The sequence below is a fragment of the Bombus vancouverensis genome, chromosome 6 (assembly GCF_051014615.1).
Source record: "Bombus vancouverensis nearcticus chromosome 6, iyBomVanc1_principal, whole genome shotgun sequence".
NCBI classification, from domain to species: domain Eukaryota; kingdom Metazoa; phylum Arthropoda; class Insecta; order Hymenoptera; family Apidae; genus Bombus; species Bombus vancouverensis.
The window spans coordinates 16,306,335-16,330,091 of record NC_134916.1 but is presented as its reverse complement, the minus strand read 5'-3'; the positions used below and the strand labels follow the sequence as shown (position 1 = coordinate 16,330,091).

General features: G+C 41.7%; 1 protein-coding gene across 5 annotated transcripts in view; it reads left to right on the top strand.

The window, feature by feature from the left end:
* Positions 1-23,757, top strand: part of Sap47 (Synapse-associated protein 47kD) — a 102,193-nt gene that overhangs the window by 2,161 nt on the left and 76,275 nt on the right. For 4 of the 5 annotated variants that reach the window (XM_076619450.1, XM_033335946.2, XM_033335944.2 and 1 more), the window contains exons 2-5: positions 2,290-2,487; positions 2,731-2,769; positions 3,526-3,611; positions 19,523-19,644. In XM_076619450.1, the coding sequence (XP_076475565.1) occupies positions 2,290-2,487; positions 2,731-2,769; positions 3,526-3,611; positions 19,523-19,644 (445 nt within the window). The remainder of the gene's footprint in view (positions 1-2,289; positions 2,488-2,730; positions 2,770-3,525; positions 3,612-19,522; positions 19,645-23,757) is intronic. The other variant, XM_033335945.2, reaches the window with a different exon arrangement.

The following is a 23,757-nucleotide window of genomic DNA, read 5'->3' as shown; positions in this document are numbered from 1 at the left end:
TGGGTGAAGGTGAAAAAAGCACGACGTTGCCGATGAACACAGCTTTCCAAGTCAGATACGTTATCGAACTGCCTCTTGATTCGACCGTGCCACTCGTCTTCTATGAAAGACGTAAAAAAGAAGAAGAGAACGAGAAAAATAAAAAAAAAAAAAAAAAAGGAAGAGATACCAAGAGTGGAAAAAAGGAAAAGAAAATGAGACGAAAGATCGTGGTCGTTTTCATCGATCGTACGAACGAAACAGTTTCACGAGAGGGAATTTCTCGATACAGTTTGCCCGGTTGATTATATTCTGCACATCTTCGACATACTGTTCCAGTATGCATCGTTGATGAACATGAATTTCGTCAAAGGCGTGGAAGAATTTCCGGCGTGGAAATTCTGCTCGTTTGGAAAAATTGTTTCCCCGTTGGAAGATCGGAAGCAATGTTTTCTAAGAAGTCGGCGATATAACGCCTATATACGTGATTGAACGATGGTGTAGTCGAGGATTCGAACGAGCTCCATTCGTGTACGAAGAAACAGCGATGTTTCCATAAAGGAGTGGGGGGCGGTCGTAATCTTTTATATAGGTCGCAATCGATACCACCGCAGTCGCCCTCCCACGAAACTGTTAAATTTCGTATAATAGTAATGAGACCTCGTAATTTTTTCCTTTCTCCCATTTCTCTAATATTTATTGCTACTTTTATTCTCTGTCATATTTTTTCCTTCTTTTTCCTCTTTCGTTGGTTTTTCTTCTTTTTCTTCTTCTTTTTTTTTTCTTTTTTCTTATTTCATGGTTTAACGACGAACGAAGAGACGATAAATTTTCTAATTTTTCCTCGATCATAAAATATTTTAGGGAAATACGTTTGTTCTTTCGACGAACGGTGAGTTATTGATAAACGAAAATAATTGCAACGGCTCGATGCGCATTTCATACCGCGATATTGATACGGCTCTTCGAGGTTTGTACGCGGAATTCCGAGGAGTGGCGTTAATAGTTTCCATGTTTAACAACTTATTTTTACAATAAACCATGATGAAAGATGGTAACCATCGATGCAGACACGATGCATAGTGGTGTAAGTCGGGCCACTGATATTTTTCATAAAACAGAGAAAACGTGTCGTGTGGTTATCGTTGTAAAGAAATTTATTTAATTACGATGATACAGACACGATACTCGTAATAGTTGAAATACGTGGCTATTCCAAATTCGTAAATTCTCGATTTACCCCACAATGATTTTTATTTCGTCTTTATTTACGATTCCGATCGAGTACGGTAAATTTTCGAGAAAATCGATGCATTGTTATCAATAAAAATTAATTAGAGCAAGGAAATGATACGTATCTGTGGAAAAGGTCGTTCGTTGTTCAACCATTTGCTAAGAATCAAGAAAAACGGTGCTAGGGAGATGAAATTGTTCACGATCCTCAGCCACAGATCTCTCTATCGATTGGACAAAATTATAACATCGGTAAATCATTTATAAAAGCCGCGGTACTATTTATTAAACGAGTTACAGTTGCCACAGTGTTTCTCGTTGCCCTTGTTACTTAACTCGATCACGTTGACCCGTTTTTCCACCTAACATATTTACAGCGAATAGGCAGGAATCGAAAGCACACTTTGCAGTACGTTCTCCTTCCATTGGCCTGTTTCCCTGCAACGTTAGGTAACCATGGCGAGAAGGCAGCCTCGAAGAGTTTGGGCAAATAGTAAAAATGAGAAGCACGTCACGATGTTTATACAGTTCTCAAAATTTCAGCGAAAAAGCTGGTCGACTCGGCGAATTTCCCGCGTTTCCTCCTACTGTGATTATTATTATATACGCGAACGAGGAATAATGGAGCAGGATAAGTACGACGATCAGGATAAATGCCTGGTGAAATTGTATCGCGTTAACGTCTCTTAATAACGACGTTGCTAGACGATGCGCTTTTCCAACTTTCTCGTTCAAGTTATTACCTGCAACTCGCAGTTCGAACTTTGCCACGTTACACGATAACGCGATTAAAAAAAGGGAAGAAGAAAAAGTAAATAGACTGGGCTAATTATCGCTGTACAAACTAGCGCGAAAATAGAAAAACACTCGTTCGCAGCGAACGCTCTCTCCCGTTCGACTTTCCTTTCCTCTGTCTTCCCTCGTGTGTGACTTTCTGTTTTGACATATCGATTTCTGATTTCTTTCTTTTTTTTTCTTTTTTCTTTTTTAGTTTCGTATTACGGTAGCTGTACAATGTCGAACGAATCCCATAGTTGCTGCGTTAAATTAAAGAAAAGTCGTTCCTTTTGTGCGTAGCCCGACCAGAAGCATGCTGGTTGGTGTAAAATCGCAGATGACAGGCTGGTTCAGCGGAGGAATTCCGGGATTGAGCCGCGGTGCTGGACAGGGAGGTGACGGCGAATCACAGGCGGGAAAACCTATGAACGGAGCCCAAATGGCGCAAAATACCGAGAGCACCGTAGCCGAACAGACGAAAGACGACGACGCCAGCAGGTAAGAACTCTTGAAACGTTTCGTCCATTCTGCCCAACTATGGAAAATGGTAGTAACTGCGATAAGCGTAATACGAATTTCTTGGTATCTTCGAAGATGTAGTTAAACGTAACACACAAGCTAAATAAGTTATTAATATATTTTCTGCTTTTTAGATAAGATAGTGAACGTAGTAAGCTATACATACATATATGTGAATTTCCTACAAATTGTTTGTTTAATCGATACTGTCTTTCTCCATAGTTGGACAAACTTGTCAGAAGCAGTCTCGACCGTACCACGGTGAGGTTTTTTTTGGAAATGATACTGCGATCCTTTGCGGTTCCAGCGAAATTCGACATTTTATTGCGATCCTGTCCGATAAAGTTACTTTAAGGCAGCTCCGATTTGGCTATGTTTTATATCTCGATTCGCGTTATCGCACTGTCAATGTTTATGCAAATTCGTATCTTCATCGTCGCGACGAGATAGAACTCGAACAGAGATTTGTCGCTTTATTCTACGATGATACAACGAATACGTTAATTTGGATATTCTCGCGTATTTTGTATATCTCTGCGCATTTAGATTGCCCAGGAATGCACAAAATTAAGCTTGGCTAGATTAAGCTCGCGCTTTGACGCGAACGAGAGTGCGTTTTATACGCAGAAAACGAATGAAGCGAGAATAGAATGTTGAGTCGAGCTGGGCGTGCGACTGCGAAGGATCGATTAGTTAAAGAGTTAACAAGCACATTTGTGATGGCTCCCACTGTTGTTAGAACAATTTACACGCTTCTTTTTTAATTATTCGATCAATCGATCGATAAGGTAAGCGTAGGTATTGGAAATCAAGGTAGCTTGTACACCGTTTAAGAAGCCATTGAAGTTCACTTGACACGTTAATGCACTGCGTAATTTATTTTCTTTCTTCACGTATACTCGATCTGCATCCTACGTTAAGCTTTCTGAAAATCGCTGTAGGATAGCGTTGATTGCACGACAAAGTGCAACCTTCCTCGTAGTTCCTCGTTCAGTGTTTTTCTCGTCGTATTTACAGCGCGACTGGCGGAGCTGACAGTGGTCCCGCGAGTTTAGAAGGTTCTCCATCCGAGGACAAGGAAGGACAACAGGCATTCGGTGGAGGTGAGTCTCCGTAAAATTTTTCTCGTCGTTTTCTCTACTTTCTGGCGAGTGAGTACGTACGGCAATCGGATACGTTACGTATTAATAAAATCGAAACGTTATGCAGAATGGCGTGCGAGCGATAGAGAATGTCGTAAGAATTTGTTTGTTCGACGCTTGATGCTGATACTCCGCGATGTTTCGGCGCCGATCATTTCTAACGGATATTTGTCTTTACTCGTTTACCTTTTGCGATGGTAAATGATTTTAAGCCGGTGAGTGGCGAAAATAACTGCGAAGGAAACTTTTAATTAGATGCAAGTTGGCAGAAATGAAGAAGTTGCAAGGACTTTTCAAGGAACTGACTCGTTGCCAGTTATGTTTGTTACGAGCGAGGAAACGGTTCTTGTTAATAAGAAAGTGCAAGGGAAAAGGAATTCTATTTATCCTTTCGATGAAAGTAGCTTATCGTAAAAAGAACCGAAAACGAGGATCACTTTCGTTCAGCCTGTCAGTTACTTCTGTCCGATGTTACGACAAGTTGCAGGATCTTGACAGCAGGATTTAAGTTCGTCTAGTACGTTTATCAGTAAACAGGCTTTGATAACAGATCGATTCGAGTGCTTCTGCGTGGAGTTAAGGGAAAAGACAGACAGAGTAGGATGGGAATTACGACGCAGTTTACGATCGTATTACCCTTAAGGCGAGCATGTTATTGCTATTATATTCGCCGATAAAACATCGGTAGACAATAACGAATGCTCATTACCAGCCAAGTAACGTAATTTCTTGTTAGAAGCTTAAGAGCCAGGCACCAGATAGAAAGTTAAAACGTCTTCGACGTAATCGTTAGCGCGAACATCAAAGTTAAAAAACTTCGAGAGCCAAAGAGAGGGGCAAAAATGAAATAATTTAAATTAAATTAAAAATTATTCAACGATAATTTAAATAAAAAAAATTCCTTAGTCAGTTCACGTCGTTGGCAGTTAAATCCCTCAAAGCAAATCTGCAACAGTATCGTCGACGTTTTTCTAAGAGATTTATGCGTCTCTTGGTTGTCGGTTTAGCGATCACGAGCGGCATTTATCCGTATAAACGAGAAAGCTTCTTTCGTTTCCGTATGCGCACTCGTAACGCACACCTTCGCGTCTTAACCGTACCTCGTATATACCAGAGATTTGATTTTTCCAAATGTCCTTCGGTGTTTCGATGCGCATATCGAGACGTACGGTAGCTACGCGATCCAGTAAAAAATTCAACCGAGCAACTATCAGCGGTCTCGATCTCTCGGCTCACCCACGTTCAGCTCGTTCGATTAATGATGCAGTTCTCTTCGTCGATAAAGTTTAACGATTCGATATCGAGACCGCTATCGTGTTACCCAACTATTAAGTTAGCTTTCATAACCCGTTCTGTCCTTCCTCTTTCCTTCTACTTCGTCTCCGTTAGCCGTGCGATCTCTATCTTTTCCCTTTCCTTATTCCTGTCTCCTCATTCCGCTTCATTCCTATTTCTTCTTCCTCGCCATTAACTCGACTCGTATTTTATTCCACGGGATAAATCTATACCGTTGCCGGCTCGTGCATTCGAAAGAACTTCGTTTCTATTCTGGAGTATATGGCAACGTGATTTTTTCGCGTCTGTTTGGCGCAGAGACAGCGCCAAATTTCTCGCGCACAGATCTCATCGATAACGTTTACTCGGGAACGCGATGCGAGGTAGCTGATATTTTTTCTCTTTCCATCGTATCACGCTCTGTCATGTGCATATTTCTCTGGTAGAAAACGCTTGCACGAGCGAAGAGAGAAATAGGTGGAGCGGATGAAAAAAATAAAAGAAGAAACGAAGGAGACGACGCGTTATATCGTTAATTATCATTGAGCTCGATGAGATTTACCCGCGTCGGTTATTGCGATATTTTTCAACGTGAAACACGAGACAGTCGCTTGAAATACGGCAACGCGACGGTGGATACAATTTATCGTTGATTCGCATAATCCATTCGTCGACGATCGATCGATAGATCGTTCACACGGTGTCGTATATTTCTTTTACTCTACAGGGAGCGAAACAAAGTAACAGGGCATTGGTAGAGACCAATTAATTTACGATCATTTTGCCAGATACTCGTCACGAGTGGAACATTTTTATTTCTGCCGTTATAATTAATTTATTTATTTATCGATTTCAAGTTGAAACGTTGCAGAATGCGGACGAACGGAATGCACCGTATTTTAACGTCGAACGTTGCTGTGTTTTTCTTTTTTTTTTTAGCGTTATTAATCGCTTGTTTCAAATTTCGCTTTAACGTTTCAGAGAGAAAAATTGACTAGTACGATTTACAAATAAATACGATCGAATATAAATTTAACGTAAGATTGTGATAAAGTTTATCGTTGTTTTTCGCGGAGAAGCTCGCGACTGTTCGCGATTCGATCGCAGACTGTGCCAACGAAACGATAAAAGCTGCACTTAATTTTCGTAACGCGTATTTGTACGCGTCGAATGACTTTGTTTGCTACTTTCAGACGGAAATATCGCGCCGTTGATGAAAATGTCGACTCATGATGCAGTTCGCGTCGTTTGTTATCACGTTGAAATATTTAAAAGCCTTTGTCGCGCTGCCAACAACGTCCAACGTTTCCACCTGTCGTTTCATATCGAATCAAAATTTTAATTTGCCACCGTGTCGAGCGACGAAATGGTCGTTGACACGTTCGTTCAAATTCATCGGCGATTCATCGGCGTATTTTGCATATTCTATTGTATATACAGGACGTTTCAAAATTTGCGAATACATTTTTCTCGAGGAATACATTTACTCGAGGAATACATTTTTTAATTAAAAATATAAAATACAGTTCGTACGAATATGATCCGTATATTGGAAAGTCGATGGAACTTTAATATACTGTCTACGAGGAAGTGATCAGGCCGTGGATCTAAAAGATCCACCAGGAGAAGGATAATTATCTTCTTTTCTTTAATTAGTTCCACGTTTAATTCCTCAGATGTCTAATATGATATCTTCCGGTTACATTTTATTATTAATGGATCGAGTCGCCTTTTTGCTATCGCCGAAGATAATATATCTTTTAATCGTATCGTTATCAGCGGTCTGGAAAGTCTGTTAAATTCGAATTATTTGCCACTCTCGTTTCGCAATAATTTGCTATAATTTCTGAGAGTATTTAGAGTCTTCGATAGCTAATACGTTTTAGTAGATAACGTTGAAGTTTACGCTCTGATGTTGTATCCAAGAGGAGCATTGGCAAACTTGAAAAACATCCGACACTCTTTCAAAAAGGGTGAGATACTCGATAATTCATGTAAATTCTTTCGTTCGAATCGAAGATGCTCGTTTTAAACGATTACGTAGAAAGCCTTATTCTTATTTCTGTATACTCGAATCACCTCTGAAGTACACGTACCTACCTTTCTAGAACACCTTGTGTATAACCCATTATAAAATCCTATCGTTCAGAATTTTATCCCAGAGTCGCTTGTTTTCGCGCATAACGAGGTTACAGATACGCTGGAAAAGCGTAGAGAACTTTTCTCGAGAACGATATCGACCGTGCTCCCCTATTTCACGGTTCTATACGTATCTCTGCTCGATTCCACCCCCACATCGGTAGACAAAGGTATGAAACTTGGAAATTATACGTCTTATGCTGCCAGCCGACTAGATCTCTCTCTCTCTCTCTTTAACTCGATCGCAGACTCGATGGAAAGCAATTGTTTTTCTCTTTAACCTGATGTTATTATAAATCTACGTAAAGACGCACGTAGAATATTGAAATTTCTTCTCTTTACCCTGCATATTATGTTTTATCGTGTCTTTATTTGATTTTTATTCGATTTTTATTCTATTTTTATTCTGTTACACAGAGAGATTGTCAAGATATGTACAGATTTTTGGAAGCGGATAAAGAGCGATATAATCGTTGGTCTGCGGCTGACAGCGCGTTTTCCCGATATTAGATTTCGAAAGCTCGGATATACGTTATAAAGCGGCGATCGAAAACCGCTCTCTTTTTTATCCTCTTGTTTCAAAAGCGCAACGACCGTGTACAATTTCAAGCGTGCTTTCCTTCTTGGGTTCATTCGCGTACAGTGAAAAAAATCAAACGCCACTTTTAGGCCGATCGGTGAATCGTATCCAGCGTTCGTCTACACGTACACATATATTTCCTGGACGAAACGCGTAAATACTTGTAGGAGCAGGCATTTGCACCTACATAATTTCTATATCGTATCAACGTTTTATCCTTCGCACGGTACATTGTGTGCACATGCATTAGTCGTATATCTTGTATCGATTTCTCTTACGATATGGTTGAGCCACGAATCAATATACACACGAGGCTTTTACATTATACATACCTTAACATTATACATACATTACCGCTTGCTGATGTAATAACATTACTGGTATATCTGCAATATTTGCATATTCGCTAGACATTTAAAGAGCCGAGCGTTTAGATAAACATCGTTGGGATAATCGAAAGCCTACTAATATGTAACGTGTTCCAGATGTTCCAACAACGTTACCGTGCAAGCCATGATATCTAAAATACTCGAGAACGAACTTTTCAAATTCTCATCTCTTTTAATCACGAATGACAAACTTGCGATTTTCAACTTTAACGTTTCCGTAAAATCTTGCTCGACAAAATCACAGCTGTCTTGATACCTAAGCTCGGAAAATTCGTTTCTTCGCGGTCCCAAGTCGTTAGCACTCTCGTCACCTAGGAGACTCTCCGAACGAGAAAACGCACAAAGAATGGATGGCGGAGGCAAAGAGACGCGCCAAACGAGAGATCCTTTTTCTTTCTTTGCGTTGGTTCCTCGTCGCTGAAATAGCCTCGTCAGAGAACGTAAAAGGCAAAAGGAACGAGAGTTTCGAACATTAGCAGAACGCATTTAATCAGCACGAACGAACTGGAAGGTCGACCAAGGTTGTACGTGTTCGTCGGCAGTTGTTCGAGTTACAAAGTCTATCGAATATCGTCTCCGTCACGGAATATATCGTTCAGTTGGTCGAACAGTACACGTTGCTTTCGCTCGCGGGCAAACTCGGCTGAAGATCGCGACGGTGACGACGGACTGGAAACAATCTGCCTAACGTCATTAGCTTTCGCGAGTAGAGAAAACTTGGCCGCGGAAACGAAACAACCGTTGCATAATGCTGTCGCCGAGGCGTTCCTGTGGCGAATCCCTGCTCGCTGCCGAGCCAGGAAATAAAGCACGTCCTCGGCTACAATTGAGAAGTTACTTTACGTCGCTGCGCAGAACTTTCTCGACCTGGGAAGAGAAGTAAGAAAAAGGAGAAAAATGGTAAGATCCAGGCGAAGCGAAGAAGCTGCATAGCGCTTCGCTAACTGGACTGGTCACTGCTCGCATCCTTAGTCGACTATCGAGATACATCCCTAGAAAGTATCTTCTCTCTAGCTTTCGTACGAGTACGAGTAAGATGTCACGTAAACTTAAGGGTTGGTAGATGAAATAATATAGCTGAGTCGTAACACAACTATTAATTTTGTTTTAATTAAGTTTTATTGTGAATTCAGCAATCACAATGTAACACACACCGAATCAACGTAAATCACAATTTACTCCAACCACGTTATGTGAGACTTAGTTACGACGATACGTTAGGTACGCGACTGTTATAAGGGTAGAGACCGGTAAAGGTATGTCGACTATTCTGAGGATACAGAACAAGTGAGTTTTACCGACGATACCGTGTCTGAGGAAGGCTAGGGGTGGGTGTGTCTAAGGACACGGGACTATCGGATTTGTCGATGACAATTTTGGTTAAGGAAGCGAGGGCAGTAGACACCGTCTCCGTTTGGATAATAAGACGGTTGGTGGACCAGGAAGGGTTTTAGCCGCCCTCGCGAGAAAGTTGCTAACGGAACATACTAGATGCGAAGAAAACCAACTTTCTATGCTAACACGTGGTAGACAATAAACGTAAAGGAAATCTAAGACAAAAAATATTCGCCTGGTCCGAAGGACCTTAACTATGAAAATTCCAAGGTACTTCAGTACCGTCAGTTGCGTCGGTTGCGTTGCTTTGTAAGCTCCCACGGTTTTATACCAATTTGAAAAACTTACCGTTCGCGATGAGCGAAAAGAATGGTATTAGAGAGTCTAGATCGAAACGGAGCCGGCGCCAGGGAGAATCTGCGCCTGAGCGCGTACGCTGTTGGATCACTAGGGGTCAGTAAAGTGTTAACGTCTTCTGTGTGCCCTTTAAAACGATCGAAGATACTCGTTTTCGAGTAGTCGAATTATAACGATCGTATACGTTAAAATATACAACGTGCGATCAATTGTACGACTCGCTGTTCGTCTTCCGTCGATTATATATCGATCGTATACGTGACACCAGAGAGTCAGGGTAAAAAATAAGTCGGAGGAACTGGCGAGGATAGCGACGGCAGAGTTAACGAAGCAGAGCATCGACCAGCTAACGCAGCACGACCGTGTAAATTCGGGAACGTAATGTGGTGGAAGTAACGACAATGTTGTATCCTTCAAGGGGAGGATACACGCTTTTTATACAGGATCGTAGTCTTTAAGTGCTCGGAATATTCAAGTACAAGCAGGTATTTGTACGCGAAACTGGCGAGAATCAACAAGCCGAGTAACGCAGTCTGAGCGAAAAAGCGTTTAAAAAAATAGGAAGAGCCACGGCGATGGCGAAAGAGAAACAGGATCTCCTGCACAGGGTTAACAGATTCGTCCTTGTCCTGGGGTATGGATCACCTAGATACGTCATTGGACAGTATCGAAACCTGATAAAGCACCTCGAAGAACATAACCGAGATTGGAGACACGTAGATTTTCTTTCTCTGAATTTTCTCGCCAGTCTCGTACGTGTACGTATAAATTGCAGTGATTTACCGCGTGGCTGAGCAACGATAGATCGGTGGATTCGGGGAATAACGTTTACCAGGAATTTCATCAGGAATTTCGCTGCCTACATAACTAAATTCAGTCGGCAAGTAAATGTCCTTCGTGTGGAGCGGTTGGACCCATGTTCGTCGATCGATACAACCGCCCGAGCGAATCTTCTCTCGCCGAAATTGCTGGCTGCGACGTCGACACGCCGGAAGTTAGCGTTGTTAGCGCGGAAGCTTTGCGCCTGTTTTTCGTCGCACCGCGCTTCCTCTTTCGCCTTTTCGTCGCTTTCTCTTAGCGAAATTGATTTATCAGAGGGTAGATTGCAGTTTGTGAAAGAAATTAGTTTTCGTCATATTCGTCGCCTTTGGTTCGTGTCAATGAAACGAGAAATACGCGAGACCCGTTGCGGAGAGAACGTGACACAAATTCATAAGTATCGTTCTTGTCTGGCGAGGGCGAAATGTAGTTCTTTCGTCGTAGAACGTAATTCCGTTTCCCAGAGGCAAATTAAACAGAACTCGGTCATCGATGTGAACGCGGAGATGGAAAGGGAAAAGGAGAGATGGAAATAAACGCATCGAGAAATCTCAGACTCCTCTGAAAAGCCCGCCCCATATACGTAACACCGTAACGAAAACTAAACGAGGAAAGTTGTGTAAAACCCCGGGAGCTTAGTTCGAACGGCGGCGATTTTTCCACCGGTCGACGTTGCCTTCTGCAGATTTTTCGTCGGATTTAACGGCAGCGGAAACGCGTTAAACGGTCAAGGCTGTGTTTTGTCGTGGTCAAAGAGAGGGAAGCCGAAGAGAACGAGAGACAGACACGAACGATCGAAAAAACGGGCAGAAATTTCCACCGACGAAATGCGAAGCTGATACGCGTGTCTGTCAGATGGAGGCCGGCGGCGCGGTGGTTAGCTCGCAGCTGGGTTTCGTATTTCTAAAATCTCGCGGACGCACCTACGCAGTTGAAACCGCGTGAAATTATTCGCGCTGGCGGATCCGGACAGAGCAGCAGCGGTGCACGGGTCTCGCCACCGCTTTCACGAATTTTTCCGCTCGTGGTTTGCGCTTCGCTGGGTCAAGGTTGCTACCGATGCGCTTTCAACGCCGCGAATCTGGGTTGACTGATGCCACATCGTAGAAATATAACGAACGACGCGACGTTTCGGACCGCCACGAAACTTTTCCCCCTTCTTCTTTTTTCATTTTTTGGTCGCCTGTTTCGTAGCTTTTTTTTTTTGTTATCCTTCCCATTTTTTTGTACTCCCTTCGTATCGAATGAATTTGCGACCGCGCTATTCTTCCTCGCGTTGCTGCGGTTTGCTTCGTTTTTCTTTTTCCCGTTTTTTAGTTCTGTCGTTATTATTTTTTTTTTTTTTGCCTTCCTTTTTTTCCAATATAAAAGAATTTGGAGATTGGAGTCAGTTAGGTCTTGTTGCCTTCAAAGCTAGAGAAAGATTCCAGGAATACTTAACCAGGCCAAGCTCTAGGAGTTGGCATCGATCCTTTTCTATAATGGAGCCTGCATACTTAAACGAGGTCCCCGGAGAGACATTTATCCCGGTTCCGGGAGATTGTGTCGGCTTCTGGCAAACAATTGTTAAATCGTGCAATTTTCATCGAGCCTGCCTCCAAGCTGGACTAATTGCACGCACTAATTATTCTGTCAAGTAAACTTAGAGAGACAAAGAAAGAGCGAATTGTCGCTCGGTTTGAACTCTCTGGCTGCGAAAGCTGAGTTAATTTCGTCTTAGACCGAGGCTTCGCGTTTATTACTTTCTCAGCCACGATTACGCGTTATTATTCTATCAAATTATAAGAGTGAATTTATTTTTTTAACTAATTCAATTATTACTAATTATAGGTTTTCGTTTGTTTCTTCGGTACTCTATCTACTTCCATCCAACATTTTAAAGAAGATTATATTTCTCAGATATAAATAGTTCCGTTAGTAGCTTGATAATAATCGGATTACCTTTGACGATTAATCTTTGTCTACACGCAACAAATACAACTAACCAAAAAACAGTTCGATAGAAATCTATTGTATTTCATTCTCGAGAAACAACAAATAAAAATCATAAACAGACTTTAAGATACCAGACATGTTACATTCTGTGCGTGCGCGAGGCTTTAAATTTTCCATAAATAAAATCCAGTAACGTTCGATGATATCCGTCGTCATCTTCAAGCGTCCTGTCAATTACAAACGCGAGTTTATATCTCGACCTTGCGCTTCCTATAAATCTGTCGGTTCTTTGAGTTTTCTAGCTTGTCGCATGTACTTCAGGATCTTGGAACATTGACCGTCGTTGGCCGACCTTCCTTTCCGCTTTCCACACGGGAATTAGCTACTCTTATTTGATCCCCTTTACGCTTCGCCTCCGTCTAAAGAGAGCTTTCCGTTACGAAAGAGATTACCGTTGCTTCAGCGGTCAGATCGAAGATGCTAACGAGCCGGTATCCAACAGCTGCCACTAGAATTAATTACGGACGGCCGTAACACCACCGGTGCACTTTTCCACGGCTGTTTCGTCGATGTGCTCAAACAAAGCCAGTCGTTGGAGAGTGTTACCCCTTCGGGATTGATAGGATGCGGTGACGTGCACGAAACCTGCTGGAGGCAGCCAAGCCACAAAGAAAGGGATGCAGCCAAAGAGAGATAAAGAAGCTTCGCGATTCAGAGGATCGGTCGATGGAACGTCGAACTCGCCGACTGAAGAACGCGGAAAGCAGGAATTTCGTCCTCGTTATTTGACCTTATCTCTTTGGAAGTTACGCGAAAGGTATTTCGCAAAGACGTGGTCGGACCTTAAGGATGTTACGAACAAAGCACGACTTAAGCGCGGATGAGTATATTACTATTTTCGGAGTTGGGAGATATTTTCATCTACCAGTTGGCGACAATATTTATAGCAATTTCTATACCCCGTGGCTATCGCGTTCGTGGGATTTAGATTCGCTGGAATTTTATTTATGGAAACGTTCTAAAGGTATCGTGCACGACGAACCTCTTACGCTTCCTTCGAAGTACAAGTTTGCGTATCACGTAAAAATGTTAATGTTACTGTTAATGAAAACGGTAGAAAGAAGCAACGGATGATATAAACAAAATATTATGAATGTGCTTTTACGTTGTATGATTTAATAATTTAAATGAAAACGTCGTCGATATGTTAGATACGATATTGGTTGCTGGGAAAGTTCGTTGCGATCTCTGAAGAATTTGATAAAATAATAAATGTTAGAATAATAAATTTCGAAAAATTGTTTTCGAGCATTACTAGAAGTACCTTTGAACGTGCTCTTCGATCTTCGTTAAAATATTACACCTGTTAAATGCTGTTGGGAAAGTTCGTTGCGATTTTGAAGGAATTTGATCGACGTAGAAAATCTTGTCGAGAAGTTTTTCGCCGAAAAATTTGCGAGCTTCCGGAGGGTTGGAATATTCGTGTTGCGCCAGAGGGAGAAAGATTGCGGAACGAAATGACACCTATATAATTCGATAAACGTATACCAAATCTAAATGTAAATCTAAACGGACTTTCCCAGCCACCTTCTGAATCTTTTCTTTTTCGATCGTTCCAAAATTACGCGAGAATTGAGGCTACGCGCTTGTCAAAGCATACGGTTTTCAAAGTGTTGAGTTATAAATTGAGACAGCGCGTGGAAAATGTTATTTCATATTGTCGAGAGATAAAACAAAATCCGGCGATCTGTCGACGCACACGGACTCTCGCGATAAAACGCACTGGAGAACGCGTATTGAAATGGACATAGGTCGTGTTGAATATACGCTGTTCTCAGAGGCAATAATTACACTGCGGATGTTTATGCAAATTCATATTTCTATGAACGTAATCGAACAAACGGTACCTACACGAAGATTCGTTTCATTCGCTAAATTTTACATCGAGTACTTTACATCGAATATTCGAATGTATTATATGCCTTTGCGTATCATATAAATACCGTAAATTTTTCCTCGTTTGAATCTTCCATAAATGGATAAATATCTAGTCTACCAGTGATATTTGCACTCGAGTTATCCACACTTATTTACTCGTTTTAACGCATACCATTCAGCTGCGAGCTATTCTGTGTTTCCTTGTTTTCTCTGTTTGTATAATAGATGAAAAAACAGGGGTGAATTTATATCGTAACCCGATACACACTCTGGGAATTCAGCTTCTCGAATCTCTACACGAGTCGCTATCGTTGACCATTTGCCGGAAGAAGAAGAAACAGGACAGAAAGGTAGAGCCAGGTTCTTTGACCGACCTTCCGGAAGATGTTCAGAGTTCGATGACACCGAAGTTCCATTGGCTTTCGAAGCCTCTTCTACGCTGTCCTCTTCACTGCGATACTCTACGCGAGTGGAGTAATTGAAATTTGAGAATCGCTGAATTCTTGTATCGCGTTTCCAGTTTTCCAAGCGAACGAACTCGCATTTATCGCGCCAAAGAGAGATTTTGCGAAAGAGAGACAAAGCGGTTGTTCGAGTGGCCGAGTTCGCTCGAAAACAACAAATATCGGCCCTGCAATCCGGGCATCCTGTTCTCTGCGAGCTCGTGTTTCCACGCGAATACGCCGAAAGATTTTCCGACCTGGCTGTCGTTGGAAGTTCAATGCACCGAGGACAGGGCGCAACGACTTTCAGAGTGGTGATAAATCGAACAGGATCGGGGCTTGGAAAAGAGGAAACGAAGAAGAAGGGAGGCTGGTAACCCGAGGATCCCTGCCGGCCGAGTCAAACGTTAAATCCACTTCTGCTCGGCTAAAGTCGTCGTAGGTAGGATTATTAAATCATCGAGCCGGTAGCGCAGTAAGGAAGCCAGTAATTTTATTTACCGTTGCATCCGGCCTGTCGACGTATATATTCCCGCCGCGTTCCTCAGGATCGAACGCCGATGCTCTCCCTTGGGAATAGCAAGCGAGCCTACGAGGTATTTTTAAAGGATGGCGTGACACGTAGCCTCGGCGGCACGGCCTCTGCACGCCAGCAAAAACGCTATTTAAGCGCTCTTTTCTTTTCCGCAGAAATTCTTTGTCTCTCGAACCAACCCACCTCGCTGTGTCTGGCGTTTTTTTCTCTTTTCTCAGGCATTTCCTTCTTCGCTCCCCTGGTGCTCTTTGATTTCCCGCTAACTAAACTGGCACGAGGTTAACACGATGGAGGCGCAAGGTCGACGTTTGATTAAACGCCAGTTGACAATCGCCAAAACTCAGACCCTTTAACGCCGCGTTCCGCGTCCAATGAGGGCACCGGTTCGACTCGCCGAGCTTTTGCTTCTATTGTGAACGAGATCAGCGAATAAAAGCGCGGAGGATCGATGAGGGCTAGGATATTCTACGAGCGAGTGTCGTAGCGGCTGATGTAAAAGATACGAATGGGTCGTGCAGAGAGACTAAAAGCAGATCCAAGGAGACGAGGATGGCCCGAGGGGTGGGTGTCGCGAGTTTGAATTAAGATCGTTCTCTCGAGATTCGTACGTTCGTATCGTGTCGCGCTCATAAAGAATCACTGGAGCGAGGAAGTTGGATTATTTTATTAAGAAATCAAATTTTCTTCGTGCTGCGGCATAATTTCAGATGGAACACGAAGGGCTGAGAAGGGACATCGTAACCTAAATCGTATCCGATTTGCATTACACCGCGTGGATCTCCACTTTCGAATAATCTTTAATTCAAAGAAGATTATCGACCTCTCCTTGAAAACGCTCTGGAAATAACTGTCCCGATAATCGATAATCCAGCCACCAAGAGCTTGCCTCATCGATGTAGAGTTTGGAAACAACTTGGCCTTCTGAAAATTTCGTTTTACACAGTTTGAAAGCGTAATCTCATCGAACTCCGTTTCTCCCCGTGAAACGGAACTCTCACCCTTTAAGCTTCTTCCACCCACGGTCAAGTTGCTTCTATTTCTCGAAATTCGAATGACCTTAAACCGGATTTCGCTGGATAAATACGGTGCGTAGGTTTTACGCTTAATAACCAGAGATCGTGGCACGGAGTTATCGCGAGCCGTTTATACGTCGCGTATCGTCGATCTTCGTATGGCTTTTCCCCCTCCTCTGTTCTTTACAGTGAGCAGCAGCAGGTCTGAAGCTCAGTAGATCATCGTCTGGCGAAGAATTGCGCGTCACGTACTCGGCATTTTTCCCTGAATTTTTCCATCGACGTCGAGACCTCCTCGAAAAGAGCGGTCCGCCTTATCGTTCCTGCGTCAAACCGAAAGACGCTCTCTCAGGAAGATTTTCGACGTAGTAACTTTATCACGTAAAAAAAAAAAAAAAATAAAAAAGGAAAAATATCAAGAACATCGCGAAAGTCACCGTAAACTCGTACGTCGAGAGTGCAAAGACGTGGATGATGTTAACGTATCGACTTGGTTATCGCGTGCGAATCCAATCTCGAGGTTGTTCCAGAGGAAAATTTCAGTAACCTCGATGGCGCGTCGCTTGTGACCCGGACTGCTGCATTCTATCGATTTATCAGCGATTAACAGGGTTACAGTGTCGTAATATTTCTTATTATTGTCGCTGTTAAATACGCGACCGTGGTAAATTATCCGGAATATATTTGCCCGAGGGTTGATCTTGCCAGGTAACAAATCACACGGCGTAACCCTTACACGATGCGAGATCCGTACGAAACTTGGCACCTGTTTGGCGATCGTTGGTGCCGTGCCAGCAACGACGAAAGTGCCGCGTTGATTCTCCTTTCGTTTTTCATCCCCGTCTTTTTATTTTATCCGTCTCGTCGTCGGCCGACTCGGTCCACCGTCAATTTAATCGCGTAACACCGGAATTATTGTGCAAACGCGGTTTGTCGAGTCACCTCGATCCTCTGAATTTCCTGCATTGAGCCTTCGTTTAGTCGGATGAAACGAAGAAATAGAAAAATTGGAAAGGAAAGAGCGTTAGGTAGAACGAGGGTGGAATAAAAAAGATGGAAAGACGAGTGAAGAGAGGAAGGTCGAGGAAGAAAGACGAGGATGCAGCAACGTGAATCGAAGTGGCTCAATTTGGTTGATTAAATTGGCCTCGATTTACGTCCAGAACCAAGTTACTCCGACCAAATAACACAAGCAACGCCCATGGTTTATTCGCGTTAACGCGCCACTGCTTCGCTGCGTAGCGGCTAATTTTCCATCAACTTTCTAAGCTGCTCTTTCCATCGTAAACCTACCACTACGAATTTCTTTTGAAAATAAGATTCGTTGAATAACGCGGGATAAGCTGAGATAAATGCATTAAAAGAAGCACCGTGTTTCGAGATTCGCCGGCTGACTGTCCAGATTAGGGTAATATGATCCCGAGGACTGTCAGCTATTCCGTCAGCTGGCAATTTGGACGCCAGATACTCGACCATGATGGAGCAAGGAAATTTTGTCTCGGAGATGTGGCAAAAGGTGCGGTAAACCGATTGTTGTTCAAATTTCGCCAGTTTTAAGGCTCTTAGCAAAATTTTGGTTGATTAAAACAGTCGGAAAATTTCGTTCGTTTCGTTGTATATGGGTCACGGTATATATCGCGAAATAAATTATTCAATGTATGTGTTGAACGATACTTGTGTATGATATTACAATTACACACAGCAAGATTAATTAAATATTGATTACTCATTGACTAATTGACCAATTGAAGGAACAATACAAAGTTTGATTAGACAAATATTAGAATTGCTATGCTCTTTCGTTACGTACACGTATATTTTAAAACGATTACGCGAATTAATCGACATCGTTGAAAGTCATTGCGCGAACTGATATAACGCACGACGAATAGCGGTTGATATTCGGATACACGTCCTTTACACCGGACACAAGGGGGTGGGGGTGGGGGGTGACTTGATCCCGAAATCTAAATGTGTCAAGCAACGTGCCTATTAATTAGTAACCGTTGACCGGTCACCATGAGGTTTGCTCAAATATACCGAAAGACGTATAATGGACAGATGATTTGCAGAAACGATGTCGATGATATTCATCTCGATCTTTTGCCCGTATACATTTAATTACTTTGGTATTGCCAAATGCATGTGGAAATCGCGCAATACGGCGGTTTGAAACGGACAGTTAATTATAGCTTAACTAAAACAAAAGTTTCGAATTTCAATGAATTTCGATACACGATTTAATTAACAAAACAGCTACGGTACATTAAACCGTTATTATTAGACCTTTTCAGAGCGTTGTTTAGTCTATCGACAAGGAAGTGATTTAATCGTTAAATATACGTACAATATAAATAAATACGTTAATTTCGTTCTCGATATTTACCCTTAGATTTTCAATGAAAAGCTTATCGATATGGAGCTTGTGCCACATTGGCACACGAATTGTTTCGCATTCAATGTTTCCGTTTACATTATTTTTTAAACAAAATTTCTCTCGTGCAATATAAATATTTTCTCTTGCTCATATGAACAACGATAAACGATAGCTACTGCGGTATGCAAAAATTTTACAAAATACCTGACGATGATCGCAAAAAGACCTGCGGATGATTGGTTAACGATTTCCACACTTTTCTCTGATCTGTATCTGAATCGAAAAAAGAAGAAAAAAAATACAGAAAATATAACGAGAGAAAAGAAAGAAGCGAAAATACAAAGAAATAAAAACTCTAAAACTCGACCATTTTTTTTTAATTTGCACAAAGTCTTCTTTATCGCCATTTCGCCGCGCGAAATAATATCCCGTCATCAGCTAATTTTTTTTTAGCTCGAACGTTCTCACTCGCCAAGGTGCTTAATTTTCGTCGCTCACGCTGATAAACGCTAGAATACCCGGCAGAGATCCCGAAGTGCGAGAAATTCGACTGACGTATCTGGGTTTCTCGCGTTTGTGCAACGTTTTCACGGGGGTTGGGATGACAGCGAAAGGTAGTCTGTTCGCGTTTTCCGGCGGACGTTTTTCCGCCGACCGGTCTCCATTAAATTCCACCCGGTTGGATAACGTAGCACCGACTCGCTCATTATTTTCTTCCTTCTCTCTTTCTGCCGTAGTTTCAACGAAGGCACTGGCAGGTGCTAAAACTCTGGGAGGATTTTTGTACAGCGCCGTGAACAAGGCTGGAAAAACCGTGGTCGAGGCTGGAGCAAAGATCAAGAAGACGGTCGAGGAGAACGTGAGTTACATCGATGTTTTACGTCGTATCTTTTCGTCTACTATTATTTTCTAATTTTCGTTTCCTTGTCGTTGTATATGGTAAATTGTTTCGAATTGTTATTTGCGTTATCCTCTCGGGAGTCAAACTGATCGACTCCATTCTTCTCTCGCAATAAACCGACATAAGTAACGATACATTGTGAAATAAATTTAGAAAATAACGTCTGTGATATCATCGATATCGTCGCTTTTCTGTTTACTGTTTCCTGTTCTACTTTTTGTTCTGTTCTGTTCTACTTTTTGTTCTGTTCTGTTCTACTTTTTACTGTTTTACTTTTCAATCTATGGAGTTGATCAGTTGCGACTTTTGAACGACTTATACGAGGATTTAGGGAGCAATTAACAATATATGAGATATAAAGAAGATAAATTGAACGGTTCTATTATTTCATTATTGTTAATCGATAAACGTTTCTGAAGATTTAGATAGCAATCGTATGGTCTGACACGAGAATTAATTTAAGAAATTTTCAGGAAATGTAGTTGTTCAGTTTGCTTTCTGAATCGCTCGTGTTGTCTCCCCTGTGCCAAAATTATGAATGTGCAGTTCGATACGTAATAAAAATTCACAATTGAACGTAAAATAGTAAAGTAATCCTAGGGATGATCATCGTTGTTATACATGCGTTTTATAATATTTAACATTTTACTGTATATCGTCGAGAATAGAAAGGAAACACGGAAAGAAACATAGAAAGGAAAAATAAAAGGAAATTCGGTGTCGGTCGGTGAAAAGCTGAAAATTTCCATAGTTATGGTCCAGGCATAAGTGGCACGTTATGGGAGTGATATTTTTATCGCTTCCTTTCCTTTATTCCAAGTAGAATAAAGGATAATTTATACGCGAAATATCAAAGCATAGGGTAAGGTCATAGTGGAGCAGGGTTTTGATAAATTGAATATTATCGATTTTCAATGACGTGTCGCTTCGATGTCGGAAGTTATGAAAGAATTTATCGCAAGGCTTTTACATTATACCGCGTACTTTTTGATCACAATTTGCGAAAAAGATCCTTTGAATCCGAGTCTCGCCACGGAGTTTAATAACAGAGGATGATAAAAAAGAAAAATTCCTCGGTGCTCCGCTCACGAGGCCCCGGTGTTCTTGGCCGTTGAAATTAATCGAATGGAACGTTATCGTCGGAAAAACCGAAACAAAAGGACGACGAAGTGAAAAAAGACCAGCGATCTACCGCGTCCGTTTTAGAGGCAAAAATGCAAATCGTCGACTTTTCAGTTGTGCACGTCGCCAGGGACGAATGACGGGTTTACTTTCGCGCAGTTTTTTCAAACGTGAATTTTTCCGATAATTGGATTTACAACATTGTCGCGGTTAAAAATCGTTCGTTCAGAAACAAGCTATTTTTCCGCTACTTTCTTTTGTTCATTTCCTCTTTATCCTTCTGCCGCACGTTATCCGGAATTAATTCAGTAAAGTTTCACGACCCCCGACTAGCTGTCATTGAACCATAGTAATTGGAAAAAGCTTCTCGTCTTATTTCCGCTCGGCGAATAAATTTCTTTCCAAGAAGGAAATAATTTCCGCGTGTCGAGCTGTCAGAACAAGCCAGGACTAAAAAATCCTTCGGGCATCTTTTCTCTCTTGTACCGTACAGGTATAAATAATTGCAAGAGCGATCGTGTTAACGCGTTCCCGTATAAGAACGATAATTTGCTTGTCAGATAATTAATCCGTCAATATCGAATCGGACCGAAACACGATAAAATCGCGAGGTCATCGATAACCCGCTCGATTACGTGCAACATCAATTTATTTATAAACCTCTGTTACGCGTACGCGCACGCTATAATCAATTGAAATTAACAGGTTGACCGGTTTGTTGGTTAATTACTTCCCTGTGCAGGCGGCAACGATAATAATCGTAATCACGATAACGTCGACTTATCACAGTCCAACCAATTACGTGCTTGTAAAACGTAAATTAATATACCGAGGTAAGAGAAAATAGGAGCTGGTAGTTGGCATTAATTCCGCTAAATGAACCGTAGCTTTCGATAAAAAGCAAATATTTCACTGGTATTTAAAAAACGTGAAAGACGAGATACAAAAGGAAACTGGATATTGTTTCGTATCTGTTAGCGAAGATACAAGAAATCTTGCGAATTTTTAACCATTTTAATTTTCCAATTTTTTTTATTTTATTTTTTTTGTCATTTTGTTACGCTTTCAAGCAGTTCAATTTACGAGAAATAACTGGAAACGAACACGCGAAAATGCGAAATTGCACGCGTCACGTAGGTGAAACGAAGTTGGAAAAAAAAAAGAAATACAGCAGCGAAATACAGGTGGAAATTTTTTATTAAAAATTCCCATGTCAGGTTCATTGGCCTCTTTCACACCCCACTACTTATTGGTATTTATACGATACGCGCGAGAAGCAGGTGTAGTAGTAGTAGATGTCGGAGAATTCCATTCTCGAATAGAAATGTCATTTTAATGGGTGCAATGCCCTCGAAGAATGAAACGGAGACACAGGACATTCTTTAGAAGAACGAAGTCGTTGAACACTTTCTTAAACGCGTGTCTGCAGTTTCAACCCCTCTGCAACCTCTTCAACCCCCCCTGTATCCCGATAATTTTATCACGTTATACGCCTTCTCGACTTATATACCGCGGTTTCTTCTTCTCGAGTCTCGCTCGTACGTGAAACGTAAGTTCAACGTCCGTTCTCGCACAATCGCACAGAGATTCAATGGGATTCTTTGAATCGCTGCAATCCCATACCTTCGTAACGCGTTCTGCGAATTTTTGTCGCAGGAACGTCAGGTATTGGAAGTTATTGAACTTTGTTTTTTAACGATTTTACGCACGCTAGCCAAACGGAGATTGAAATGGAAGATGAAACGGGGGAACGATATTTGTCACTCTGTTGTTTGCACGATTTTTGTTTCTTTTTTTAAGTGTTTCACCGATAAAAATAACAAACTCGTTGCCAACATCCATTTAATCTCATGAAAGGTATCGAGCATCGATCACCGGATGGATACGGTGACTAAATTGTTAGAGAAATTAGACAATTTTTACGAACGTATTAGTTGTATCGTGTGAGAACATTTTTTTACGTTTCACGAGCATTGCGACGAAATACGATTATTACGATCGTATTGGTGAAATTTGGAAACAGTCCGAAGGTTTATACAGAAGTTACAGCTTATTTACTGTAAATGTGTGTTTAATGGAAAGCTAGTCGTACAGCATTAGTGCCGGGAATGGTTCTACTAAATGTATTACGACTTATTAATGCGAATGAATAATTAACTATGCTTTGCTACGCAACATAAAATGTTTCCTATAAACCATATAACGTATTTATGAAAAGTTTCTGTGGGCGTTCAAATATTTCCCTGAGCCACTGAATATTCGAAACTCGATTACCGTAGACTCGTCGGCCCGCCGTATTAAATTCGGCGTATTAATATCGCTCGACAATATCGTTTTACCTTTCAGATTTCCAGCGTTGTGTATTTTATATTGGCAATATGAAGGCAAGGTCGTTCTTTAATGGAACCAGACGGCTGAATAAAATTCACGAAATGAATTTTCTGATGATTCCTGTGGAAATGCATCGCGCGTTATACAACATCGCGCGCATATGATATGGTAAAATTCATAAAGAGATTTTAGACGCAAGGTCGCGTTAGCAAATTCAAACGCATCATAAAAATTTTATACGTTTCTCGAGGCTGTATCGACATTTTCAATTTCGATAACGCCACGAGTTTTGTTCCAGACAAATTGGGCCACTGGGTGAAGGATCTCGTTGGATGTATCGTCGGCAGATTACTGTCAATAATATCTCTGGAAATCCTCTTCCAAGCTCTCGCACAGCGAACGTAAACGTGCACGCGTGCAAATGTTCGAAAGCAATCTATTCGATTCGCGCTCGATCAGCCGGCGGTTCACAGCGGCCAACCGTATCGGACCAACGTGCCTCTTGCAATTTGTAGCGACAAAAGATTTGACCTTCGTTTTCACGCCTCTGTATCCACCAAGTTTTACCATTTCTCTGTAAAAATTCATCGAACGATTCTTTTTAATTCAAATATCCTA